General features: G+C 42.4%; 1 protein-coding gene across 4 annotated transcripts in view; it reads right to left on the reverse strand.

Moving 5' to 3' along the window:
* Positions 1-464: 464 nt before the first annotated feature.
* Positions 465-13324, reverse strand: part of LOC120904823 (locomotion-related protein Hikaru genki-like) — a 124088-nt gene continuing 111228 nt past the window's right edge. For 2 of the 4 annotated variants that reach the window (XM_040315223.1, XM_040315221.1), the window contains 8 exons: positions 9465-9805; positions 9217-9379; positions 8960-9133; positions 8720-8854; positions 8440-8583; positions 6215-6424; positions 5035-5229; positions 465-2653 (listed from right to left, as the gene is read on the reverse strand). In XM_040315223.1, the coding sequence (XP_040171157.1) occupies positions 2439-2653; positions 5035-5229; positions 6215-6424; positions 8440-8583; positions 8720-8854; positions 8960-9133; positions 9217-9379; positions 9465-9805 (1577 nt within the window). In that variant the 3' untranslated portion in view covers positions 465-2438. The remainder of the gene's footprint in view (positions 2654-5034; positions 5230-6214; positions 6425-8439; positions 8584-8719; positions 8855-8959; positions 9134-9216; positions 9380-9464; positions 9806-13324) is intronic. The other 2 variants (XM_040315224.1, XM_040315222.1) reach the window with 2 other exon arrangements.

A 13324-nucleotide genomic window follows, 5' to 3' on the forward strand; every position in this document is an offset into this window, starting at 1 on the left:
ATCGTGAGGCCAATTAAAAACACCACACTCCACGCGCATTCGATCAAATGCGCTTCAAAACCACGTGCGTTACCAGGGGAACGGGGCGCATTACGCAGCAGAAGAGCTTAGCGCACAACAGCAACGGTTGGATGCGTTTCAAAGGAACTGAACTCCTCAAACCAACAACACCACACTGCACTCTCACACTAATGAGGTTGCTGCCTTTTCTGATTTTAACACCACCACTCACTTTACAGTTGGAGCCTTAATGAGTGCGTATGATAGGCGCTTCCGAAGTGTAACGTGTCGTACTAGGAAGGTTGCTGATATAATCCCGTTACCGGTTGTGTTGCACACACACTTCCCGATGACTCCCCCTTTTTTCTCTTTTCCTAGAGGTTTTAGGCTTCTATTTTCGCGTGTACTAATTCCGTTCCTACTCCTCGATGATGTATTTCTTCTGCTGCACTGTTCGCTTTAGACTTTGCTTGTAAATATGTATCCTTTTTGCATTAAACTAATCGCATCGGGGTTTACTGGGTTTTTCTTTCTTCTAGTTTGTGTGTAGACATTTTGATTCTGGGTTCTGCTCAAGGTTCATACATACAGCCGATGGTGACGACCGAGCCAATCAGCATAAGGGGTGTGTTGTTAGTAGCTTTCAAGTGTGTGTGTGTGTGTGTGTATGTGTGTGTGTGTGTATTTGTTAAAGAGAGATATGGTTTTAGTTTTTGTTTCTGCTCGTATGTTCTTTGGGGTAAAGATAAAATATGCATAGCATTGTGAAGAGGCGGTTGCGCTTTCTTTATATTACACTAATTTAAGATCGGGTAGCCCCCCGGCACTCACACACAAACAAAAACACAATTATGTTGAAGCCAGTTTATACATTGCTTGCTTGCAAGTTGTGGTTTCGTATATTCGTTTTAATAGTCTGATATCGTCCGTTATGCTGATATGGTTTTTTTTCTGTAGCGTACGCGTGTAAGTGTTATAAACGCAAGCAATGGGGCGGGTGAGGAGTGCTTTTCCAGTTTGTTTGCTGTTTCATTAGTTGAAATGGTGATAGTTACGGGGCGGAAGTCGTCAAACAAATGTACCGAGAGCAATGGCTTCATTTTGTGCTTTCGTGCTTCTTTTGCTCCTGAATGTAGGCAATCGTCACACTTTGTTTTATGCGCCTCGATGTATGCAGTGTTCTTTAACACGCACTTCGTTATACCTCACTTGAATCATCCTTTTTCATCGTAGATGTGCTGTTGCTCCCCCTTGTTTCTCTCTTTCTTTCTTTTTTTTTTATATTTAAAATATGCATCTGACTATATAAGTATGCAGGTTGATGTAATAAAGTGTACCATTCTCGTCTTAAAACCGACTAAAAGGGGTAAGTGTTGAAGGGTATTCTGAAAAAGTAGTCTTTGTGTGTGTGTACAGCGATTTTTTTATGCCCTTTTGTCCTCTCATATGGGTTGTTTGCTTCATTCTGCAGCAACAAAAAAAACATACGCTCAGTTCAGTCCACCTACACGCTCAACTCATTTGCCCCTTTTTGCCCTGCCTGTTTTTGAGACATTTTTAGCCTTAATGAGTAGTCGTACATTCTGCCCCCTTGCATCACCTGTTTTTTCAGGTTCACTCGATTCTTTAACAGTTACGAACAGGGGGAGATGCCCTTCATATGTTGTTGCGTTGCTGTTGAATAGCGATGTGTTCCACTATTCATCAAGATACTAATGGAATGCTCGGCCGGCCACCCGCCCCATTTTCCGCAACCTGTACCCCGGTACCCCTATGTCCCGGCAAGGGACCGGTGCGCAACGGCCACAACACCTCCTCCTTGTTGTTCGTCGTGTATGTTAAACTTGTACTTTTATAAATATGTATAAGTAGATTTTGCATGAGTGTGTGTTTTTTCTTTAATTATTGGTTTTTTCAATGTTTTTTTCTTTCTTCTTTTTACTCGTTTAGGTGAAGGCGAACTTCAATGTGGAGCAGTGGCCTCCGTGGTTTGATTTCTTTTTTTTTGTTTAATTTCTTCCGGCGATGCCACCGATTTGACCCGATTGGCAATAATGCATGGTCGTTCCATCCCCCATATTCCATTACCCATCACCATCGACGTGGGAAAGAAAAGTAATTTCTTTTTATCACAAGGACTTTTAAATCGACACTGCTTCAGTGTGTGTGTGTGTGTCTTCTTTTTTGTTTGAAACGGAGGGGGGGAAGGGGGAGGTTCTCTTGTGCGCCTGTAATTATTGGGAAGTTTTTCTCTTTTTAATTTCGATTGAAATCACACATCATCCCTTATCCTTGCTATCACTCTCACACACGCACACACACACGCACACATGTCGTTAGTGATCGCTCGATAAGGGAGTAACGTCGGGGCTGCCTGCGAGATGTTTATCGAACGAGAAATTCCGGTGATTTTCCTTGCGTGCTTCCTGCACTAACGCTTAAATCTCTTCGTAGCTTCGACACTGCGGCACCGGCCCGGACCAATCACCCTCGGGCGTACAGCGGGGACGTTCCGGGGGGCCACCGTTCGCACCGTGCTCGACGAAGCCCGGCCGGCACTGGACGGTCAGGTAGTCTCCCGGATCGTAGTGGAACTTCAGCGGTGCAATCAGACCATTCGGTGGATCGCCGGGATACGGACACTGTGCTTTACCTGTGGGAAAAACAACAGCGAATCATTAAAATGGCACAAAGAGAGAAAGAGAGAGAGAAAACGAGAAGAAACACACAAATCAATCATTAGTGCTGTAAACCGGTACTGATCGAAAGGATTTTAAGGTAGGAGATGAGCGATTTATATAACCGTAACAACTGTTGGGAAGAATCCCAGAGATGGGACAGTTAGGCATACTGAGAGTGTACGAGTGTACGAACACATGCTATTGTATAATAGGTGGTAGAGTGGTCTGTTGCAACGGGATGCCAACATGATTTATGATCATTATAGCTGTTACGCTGAATTTTTTTTAATTAAATGAACGATTGATTAGTAGTGGATGAACGATTTTCAATGCACGTACTCATCGTCTGAATGGAAACGGATCGCCAGCCGGGGTTAGTGAAATGACTTTGCATGTGTATGTATGCATGTATGCTTTGAATACATTAATGAGTGTTGTGTGAAGTTAAATTTTTAGCGTTTCATAATCTAATCGATAGTTCATAGCGTACGATTGAAATCGATAGATTTCCCTGTATCAAGTACGGTACAGGTGTAGCCAGGCACGTTAGTTAGATTTTCTCTGGCCGTTCTGGGAAAGCCTGTTCAATAAATTAATAAAAACACATATTCTTTGCCACGCCAGTGATCGATAGTATTCCGGATTGCATTGAACACAGTCAGTGATGTACCATGTTCAACGGATTTCATCTTGTGGGGATTTTCTTTGATGCATTTCACTTTTGTGTTTAATTAAACTTTATTTAAAAAAAAAAGGCAATTCGACAGAAATAACAGTATTGGGCCAAAGTCTGCGTGGATCATTCTTTTTCTGTCGATACAATTTCTATGAAAAGTGCTTGTTATGCGAGATTTTGCTCGTTAAGAGGGGTATTCGTAGAGCATTTAGATTTGCTTGTTATGCGAAAAATTCGTGTCAAAGGGTACTCGTTATAAGGGGTTTCACTGTACTTCCGTAGTTCTACGTATAATATTTATCGGTTTGAAAATAGCAGATTTGACAAATCACTGGACAATGTGTTTGTTAGGTAGCTGATCCTCAATTTATTACAAAAATCTGATAGAGGCTTATGTTGTCCAACCTTTATCAAGTAGTTTTGTTTACATGTTAAGCTTAATTTTGGCTAAGAGAAAAATGTTTAAAATCCCTGTACTTAACGAAAGAACTAGAAACAAATGTCTAGAAATAACAAAATCTTAGTATATTGATAAGCTAGTCGAAAAATAAGACAACCATCTACTATAACTTTTTGTTACTATTAATCAAGTTTTACTGAAAAGAAAAGCCTGTGTGACCGATCCGCATGATAATGGCTGACAGTAAGAAGTATACGGTATCACGGTAACGAGTTTAGTATCTTTTTTTAGTAAATTTTATTTAAAAAATGATAATAGATATATCTTTAAAATTAGAAACTCAATAAAAAAGACTGTTTAAACAACAATATTAACGGGAAACTCAATAAAAATGACTGTTTAAACAACAATATTAATTCGTCATGGAAAAGCTTTCAAGTTTGCTACTAGATGGCGTTAGCCACTTATGTAGTGTGTTTGGAGTATTTTAAAATTATTGACAATTAGTTTTTTTAATTTGAAATCGAAAACAGTGATAAACATCGAAAGATGACGAGCAATTCGAGAACTATCAGTGTAAACGCTTCCCCATACTGCACTACGCCTGTGCCATTCTCTTCCTATAAACGCTGGATGCATGATCGTATTAACAGGCAACCAGCTACGTTAACGCGCTAGTAATATTGGTGCGCCATCTGTTAGTAAAATAGCAAACTTGAACCTCGAAAGTGAACTACTGATAAAGCAGATGTATTTCTGCCGATAATTGTTGCATTAAACATAACATGTTTTGTTTAGGCGTCTTGTTGGTACGATATCGATTGCATGCGCTCTGGGCAAAAAAAAAACGATAATATTTGTAAACATTAAGCTGTCACGACAGGTAGAACATGCACTCAAATAACCCAGCAGATGGCGCCACAGGTTTACAGCAAGGGACAAATCGATTAGATTGTTAAACAAATATATTGCTGTGTGGACATTAGGGCCAATAAGGGAACGGTTCATTTACGGCCACTAAAAGGCTCAAACAAGGTCAAGTTGCACAGCTGAACTGCTCGGCGAAACACTGCACGCGAACGACTGCTTATAAGATCATCTTTGCCGTGCATGTCACATTTTTCCACAACTACACATACACTTCTAAATTAACGTTTTTAATGTAAAAATCCCTTCTATAAACTATTATACGTTTTAAGCCGGTTTTTTGTTTGTTTTGTTTTGTTTTGGCGTTTTGCTTCCTTTGGCGGATGCAACGGAAAACGGATGCTACTTACAGAACGGGGGCGGGTGTGACCAGAATCCGGTTTCGGTGCAGACAATTGACGCCTCGCCGACGAGAAGATGACCCTCGGTGCAGCTGAACGTTACCAGTGCCCCGACCGCATAGCGTCGCTGACCGAACGTCGTCAGGCCACTGGTGCCGTCGATTCTGCCGTTTATTGGAACCAGTGGCTGTGGACATTGAATGGCTAGATGTAGACATACAGAAGGTTTTAGGATCACATGAAAGGTGGTGGTGGTGGTGGTGATTCATGGTGAATGGGGGGAGGGAGGTATGGTAAGGATTTGAGGGTTGTGATGAAGGTAGAAGGAGTACGGGATGAAAAAGAACAGACAAAACAAAACAGGTTGAAGGGCGAGAGAGAAGAGATAGAAGAAGAGATAGAGAGATAGACGTAGTGGTCCCATAGAGAGAAGGTTAGGTTAAGGCATGATTGACAGTGTGTGAGTGTGTGTGTGTGAGTGGATGATTAGTAGCAACAGCGGTAAAAGCAGATTGAGATGACAAGGGAAGCAGCAGGAGCTTCAGCAGAGGAAACAGAACAGAGGACAGAAGTTGTAGGGAAACCCCCAAGTGATACACATACATAAACAAGGAACAAAAGGCTGCAAGGAACGAGGTGGATGGAGGGTGAATGCTACCGGAGGAAAGCAGTGTTTGATGTTTGTGATTGTGCACTTTAATGGTTTCCTGATTTCCGCCCTGATTGGCAACCTCCTGCTCGTGCTCCCTTCTCTCCCTTGCTCTCTCTCCATACTGGCAAAACCATATCCCCTACCCTTTCTGGTTTCTAGCAAGCCCACTCTACAGTCAATTGGCTCCAGTACACTCTTTGCGGTTGCAGGGCGGAGGGATTGGAATTCACTCAATTTCCCTGACACACACACACATCCACCGTACGGCCAATTGGTTAATGAAATGAATGAAGCCGACCCCGGCGCGTAGGGTTAATTTAGCACGGGTGAATATGGCGGCGGGTGGAGGCGGGTGGATGATGGTGTAGAAGTGTTGATAATGTGGTGCTGAGAATGTCAAGAATGCTATCTGCGGCAGGCGCTCCCTCCCTCCAACAAATGCTACGCATCCTAAACGCTCTAGCCTTGCTAGCCTTAACGTGTGACTACTGGCACTGAACGGACGAAACACACACACACAGACACTTAATGACATACCACGGCAGCGCGGTATCGGTCCGCTCCAGTGTCCGTTCGGTTCACATTCCAGTCCGGGCGGGCCGCTTAGCCGGTAGCCCCAGGCACAGCGGAACACTGCCCGGCCCCAGGCGGACGTGTTCAGCTCGACCAGGCTGAGGTGGGGATCCTCCAGGAACAGCGGGGGACACTGGATCGGATGGCAGGTGGGCGTCGGCGATGACCAGTTTCCTAGATGGGGAGCATCGGAGCGCAAGGAAGCGGAAGAGAAAGGGAAACAAGAGAGACAAAGTTATTAGAGAGCGATGGAGTGAGTGTGCGAGAGGATAACGTTTAGCAAAACTGCGGTACGGTGAAGGATTATTATTAGCCCCACCCTAACAAAGTCAGCGATGAACGTGAGAAAATTGATTATAATTGAGATAGAACGGTTAAACGAAGCGTCGTGTCATAATCTCCCTTCGTACGGAGATTTCAGATAGGTTCAGGTAGGTATTGTTTTAACTTTTACGTTAGACTCTATAATGGAAAGTATCTGCTTCAAATATGTGGTTTGTTTGTTTGGTTATTGTTTTTATTATTTTCTGGTAGCTAAAATGTACAGAAAACTTGTTCGTAACTATTACTGGATGAAGTAACTCGAGCAGGAGATGATTTTTTATTGAAGCGCCTGAATGTATGCAATATTTTGAATTTATCTTTTTATCACGATGCTACTACCACTCATCGTTTAGTGTGAGCGCCTCAAGGTATGCAAACAAAATATGTTACTGTCAAAAAATACTTATAAAATTATATTTCAGTATAAAATTTTAAATTTTATCTAAGTCAAAACAACCCCTCGTCGGTTCTCTGCTTGCATTGGCTTAGTAGCTTGTGGGTTACTTTTTTGCTCAAATATTTCAACAATATAGGTGTAGTTCATGAGTAATTAACTAGTGTTTTGCTTCAAAACTAGCAAAAAATAAAATCATGTAGCATATTGCATACCTTCAGGCGGTTTGCCAAGCCAAATAGGGTTAATCTTTAGTTTTACACTAAAATCCCTAGTAAGTTTCCAATGTGAAAAGCATTTTTTTATACATAAAACAATGTATTTCAGATATAATTTCATATAATTTAACAGCGCTAAATTAATTTCTCTATATCCATAAGCTAAATAATAACTTAAGATTTCGAAGACTATATCCACTTTTCCTTTTTTATTCGAAACTGAACGTAATTAATAAATGACTTCAATGTTATTAGTGTTTTACTTTGTGCGAAATTACTTAGTTCTGGTCGCAGCATATCTTCATATTTTGTAAATATTAAGAGGGCTTTCCTTTGTAATTTATGTAACATTTTACACATACTTTTAATTTTAATCCAATATACTAATCTGTGTTTAAGGGTTTCTATTTTCTCACAGAACTCACAATTAGGTGAAGCTACCATTTTCCATTCGAATAATTTTTCTCTACAAGGAATTTTGTTGTTTATGAGTTTATAATATGTTAATAATTATTATGACACGTGAGCTTTTGTAAACATCTCTTTAGAGTGTTAAATAATGATAAAAACAATGAAAACTGGCTCGGTAAACAGCTGGTTTATCTGTTCCCAGAGCGCCTGAATGTATGCAATGCCTTTTCACATTTTACTGTTTACTTTCACACTACTACCCCTGACGATGGGGCTTAAGCGCCTACATGTATGCAATATCGTTAGTTATTACTAAAATATCAATTTTGACGAAAAAATCTTCAATTCTCAACGGAAAATAGAGAATATAAAAAAATTGATTAATAAAAGGAAAAGATAGCATAGCAAATAATTAATATTTCAAGCGTAATGAATTATAAGGCCAATTCTAGCCAATTGAGCCTACCAAAGGCCTACCAAATTTGCAGTTTTTGCACACGCTTCTAATTGATTTCATTTCATTTCCATGAGTTTTGCTGTGAAAAAATATTTTTTTTGTAATTTACAGATACACAATGAAATGGATCTTTAATAGATATGAGTAAAATCAAACCGATTAAAGCTGCTGTGTCTCTGTCTCATCAGTCATCATAGAGAATTGCGGAGACGGTTCTACAACCTTTTTCCTATGATTCCGTATTAAAACTATTTCCAACAATTTCAGAACAGCCCGGAGCAATAACACTTCTTCCGACAAATTATGTAAACTATACCGCACAAAGCGACAGAAAGTTATGAAATCGACTCCCCCCATCCCCCCCATTGGTAAACGGTAAACTTACCGGAAGCGAGACAGGTCGCGTTGGCCGTTCCCTGCAGCATGTAACCCAGGGGACACCGGTACAGCGCCCGCTGACCCAGTTTGATGCCCTCGAGCCGCAGCGACAGCGGTGGGTTCGGCTCCGTCAGTGCGGCACACTGGGACACTATTCAGGGACAGAGGGAAAGAATGACACAGAACAAAAAAGAAACGTTTACGAGCAAGAAAAGTTAGCGTTTTGTGTTTGCTGATTGGCGACACAAAGAGTCCCCCAGAAGGGGGTGGGGGGAGAGAACACGTACCGGCCACAACGATGACGATACTGTTCGTTAGCCCACGGGGGGAGGCGCACGTGTACGTGCCCGAGTCCTGATTCTGTATGTCCTTAATCGTGAGCCGATAGCGAGATGCCTTCTCCTCCGGTACCGCTGACCAGCCTGATGACGAAAAGGAACAAAAAAAAAACGGAAGATAAGACCTTCGGAAAAAACCGCCCCCTAACCGCCCGAAGGTAGGCAAATGTCGATTCGGGCGCCACCTACCGGTGAGATACTGCCGGAACCAACCGGTCCAGGTCCATTCCGGTGAGCCGCGGCGGCGCGGATACATGCAGTCGAGATGGATGGTGCTGGTCGGCAGCACGGCCAGCACGCCCGACGGTTCGTACGCGGCCGATCCAACGCCCACCTTGATGCGGATCGATGGTGGACTGTCGTCTGCGGATGAAACAAAAACATTTTGGGGGGGGTGAAAAATTGGCACATAATTTAACGTTCGGTGAAGTGTGCAGCTCAATTACCAGAGTAATTAGTTAGCAGCGTCGTCGGTACGCAGGACGGCATCTTCGGTGCCCACAGCCCGTTCGAGCAGAGGACCTTCGACTCGCCGAGCAGCTTGTACAGGCCCAGATCACGGCACCGTGCCTGGAGCGTGTGTCCGTGGGGCAGATCCCAGCCGAGTGTCTGCAAGGGAGTGGATTGGAGCGAAAGAGAGTGAAGATGGGTTCAAGCGTGAAGTAGCAGCACTGGCGCTGGTTCATTTACTCACCACCGACACGTTCTTGTAGCTCAGCAGCAGATGGGGCGGGATGTGATCGACGACGCACCGCTTGTACAGCGGCTCGAACTTGAGCTGGCCGTGCTCGTCCTGCTCGTGCTCGTTCATCGCACAGAGCGGCCCGACCCAGTGGCCCCGGATGCACTGGATCTTGCACAGCCGGTGCCCGCCGAGCGGTCCGACCTCGCCCGGGAAGCGCACCTCCGACACCTCCCGGAACTGGTGCAGCTCCGGGCTTTCGTCGACCTCCTCGCTTTCCTTGTCCTCGCGGTCGGGGTTTTCGGCCGAGTCGGGAAGCGGCGGCACGTAGCTGCCATCCTCATCGTACTGCCCTGTAAGTGGGGGGAGTTGGGGCGGGTTAAAAATCAGAAAGTTCACAGTTCCTGCCACAGGTCTTGGGCTTTGAGGGTGTGTAACGCGCTGGTGTGTGTGTCTGTGTCGAGGTTACTGTGCTTGAAGCAGGGTGAACACTTCAAGCACAGAAGGCACTCTTTAGGGGAAGCCCTGTCTATTCAACACAAAACAGACACACACACACACGCACACAATAGGCAAAGGTGGTGCAGTGTGAAGCGGTAGAATTTGGAGGGGGGTGCAGGTGGCGGACGGAAAATGATTTTCTTGCAAAAGCAGCGCAAGCAAGCGGAAAAGCAAAGCCATAATGCCAATCAACTGGAAACCGCAGGAAACGTGGTGCAGCAGCCCTCGTGCTCGTGCTGCGCCTGGCAGCGGCCGTATGGAGCCTTATGCTAAGCCTTACTTCATAAAGAACACACACACATAGAGACACATACACATGAACGCATTTAATAAGAACACAAGTGCATTGGGCAAAGATGATAGTGGTGGTGCTGGTGATGGTGATGGTAGCCGCCGCGCTTGAATCTACCGGAAGTCGAGTGGATGCAGTTGAGTTGTTGAAGAATCGGGACTAACACGCTGTGCATCTCAATGAGCCGGCCCGCATCGCATGGTGGGGAGTGGAATGAGATACCCCTTCCTCATTTTTCCCTCCTCTCGCTGTACAAGAATCGTCGGGGGCCAGGATACGGCTTCATTTCCCGTAAGATGGTGAGAAGATGTGAAAATAACGCTTTTGCAAAAGCGTTCCGTCCCGAAAACGATAGCGCTTTCGGCACGCTCGCCTGCAACGGCCTGTGTGGTGGCTGGTACAGTGTGTTCCGAAATGTTAGCATCAACCAAATTCCACGAATAGTTAATGATAAGATAATTTAAGTAGCGAAACATTTGGAAACGAAAGAAAAGCAGAGAGATTATATGATGCATGAATGAAAATTCACCTGACTTGATGATCCTATTGGAATGCAATTAAGTACGACTGATTTTTTTTTCTTGCCTGAAATAAAGCAATCCTTAAACTGTAGGAATAAATTTATAAAAAAATGTAAGAGCAATGAAAACATAGATTTAAATTAAAAATTTATTAATAATACGACAGTTAAAACCAAATATTAACAAAAATGAAGGAAATATATGATTTTTTTATTATCCAATTTCTAAAATAAACCATATAGAATCAAGAAATTGACATTGTTCTAATTATCTAACACTTTCCTCAATGCAAATAGTACTTTTCTGCCCATTTTCAATCATTACTATTAGTAAAATGAAAAACAATGCTTTTATACTACGAGCTTTTCTACGCCAAATGCTCTAGAAAATAATTAATAATCAAAATTATGTTTTTTCTCTCACCTTTTGTTTTTTTGAAAAACCTTCATAACTTATTCTGGCAGAATTCCGCTTAGAAAAAGAGTCTTTTACAATATTTGACTGCGAGATGAAGCCAATCAGGCTTAGAGAAAGAATTGTTTTAGAATATTTGACTTAGAAAAGCCAAACATTCCATTTGCTAATTTTATACAATGTATTTTTTTGTTATATTAATTTTAAATACAAAACACATCTAGACACTGGCGATATTTTTACGATAGAACAGGCAATGTAAAAATAATTAAGGCCTGCGCTGAGTAAAAAACAGAAACCTTAGTAGAATTTTTCTAACATCGAAAAAGTAAGCTAACATAAAGGTAACATTTTTGTGTGTGTAGAAAATAGTACAAAAAAAGAACATTCCATGACTTTTGTGGTTTTTTCAGGTATGCTTAATAAAGCAAAAGTTGCGTAACTTACGCAGTTATCAACCAACATCTTGGGTGATCTAACTTTGTCTAAAAATGACACTTTTTAAAGAAAATTGAACTGACCAATGAAATATCGAATGCAAAACAAATAGCTTCATCTAAAAAAAAAAATAATTCAAAAAAACTAAAAAATAAGTATAAATCGCATTATTTATTATGATTTACTGTGTATAACCACTAGCAAAAAAAACGCTTTATTTAACGCTGGTGTCCTCGTAGCCGCATAACTCGGGAGCAAACTTTTAATTGCAAATTAAAAAAAAATCATCTATTGCAGGACTCAAACACAAACATAACCATACACATACTGATGACAAATTTCGAGTCATTAGTGCCATTAATTGACACCATATTGAAGAATAGCTTGTTTGCCTTTTATTATCCTGTTTCCACACTCTCAGGCATGGTGAATTCGCCCGAAGGTATGCAATGCCATGTTTTTAAGTTAATTACTCGAGATGTGTTATGGAACTAACAAGGCTACCTTATTTCGGAACGCACTGTATTATTGCAAGCGTGGAGCCACGTTGTGTGTGTGTGTGTGTGTAGAGCGAAAATGGAGACCGGAAGCGTAGGTGCAAGTTCCTGCGAGATGAGGCACAAATCAGGCGAGTTTGGCGAATGGCGCGACGGAGGAAAAAAGCTACCCAAATGCAAATGTAGAAATATCGCAAAATACTACACATTGTACGTGCGCCGGTGCATCGTTGCGTGCATTTATGAGTATGTGTGTGTGCTCAGATATGTATGTGTGCTATGGGGTGCAATGTATGTGCTCGCACGCTTTCCATCTAAACTAAATTCACCCGCTACGAAGCATAATAAACGAGTCAAAGCGCGCGCAAAAGCGTTGCACCATTCGGCCCCTATCGTTTGAACGTCATCGGTGGCGTGAAAGTTCAGCTTCAACTTTATTTCATTGTGATAACCAATTTTATACAGCTCCACGCAGATTTGGAGCAGCGCAGAATGTATCGGGCAAAACGGGAAGGGAACAATTTGGAAACGTCTGAAATAAAGTTTACTTTTTCGGTCGCAGTTTGTTACGAGGGCACGTCGTGGTGAGTTGCGAAATTGGACGCTAATAAAGTACGCATACCCAGGCAAAAGCGAAAACAGACACACACACACCTACAGAATGTGTTAGAAGCGCAAAAGCATACAGGTAAACATAGAGCTAGGAATGCAGGAACGGGAAGCGACAACGACAACGGAGTGCAGCAGCGAGCATCACCCGATGGGACAAGGACGAACGCGGAGCAGCGGGTGCAGATGCAGATGATGCAGGTGTGCAAGGCTAGATGGATGCACACGTACAGGGTGGGCTTTGAGCTCGTTTTACATACGGCCCCGATACGATCGGGGCGTGTCAAATTGCAGTCTCTAATTATGGGAATTTTGTTTTTAGCCCTAATTACACTTCCTGCTACACACCTCAAACAATCATTAGCTTAAGAATTAGCATGATTGATTTAAAATTACTATACTTTTTTTATCGACATCAGACATTCTGAAGCTGAATTGCATCTTGTTATGTGTATTTTGACACATTTAACCTTTTTATTGCTGGCAATTGAATTATTTTATTAAAGACAAAACACATGAAACAGTGGGATATGGGTAAAAACTTTAGCTAGGTTAGTGTTTCTGTCATCTTTTTGTATGTACAGTCAATTAAAACATTAA

The sequence above is a fragment of the Anopheles arabiensis genome, chromosome 3, assembly GCF_016920715.1.
Source record: "Anopheles arabiensis isolate DONGOLA chromosome 3, AaraD3, whole genome shotgun sequence".
NCBI lineage: Eukaryota > Metazoa > Arthropoda > Insecta > Diptera > Culicidae > Anopheles > Anopheles arabiensis.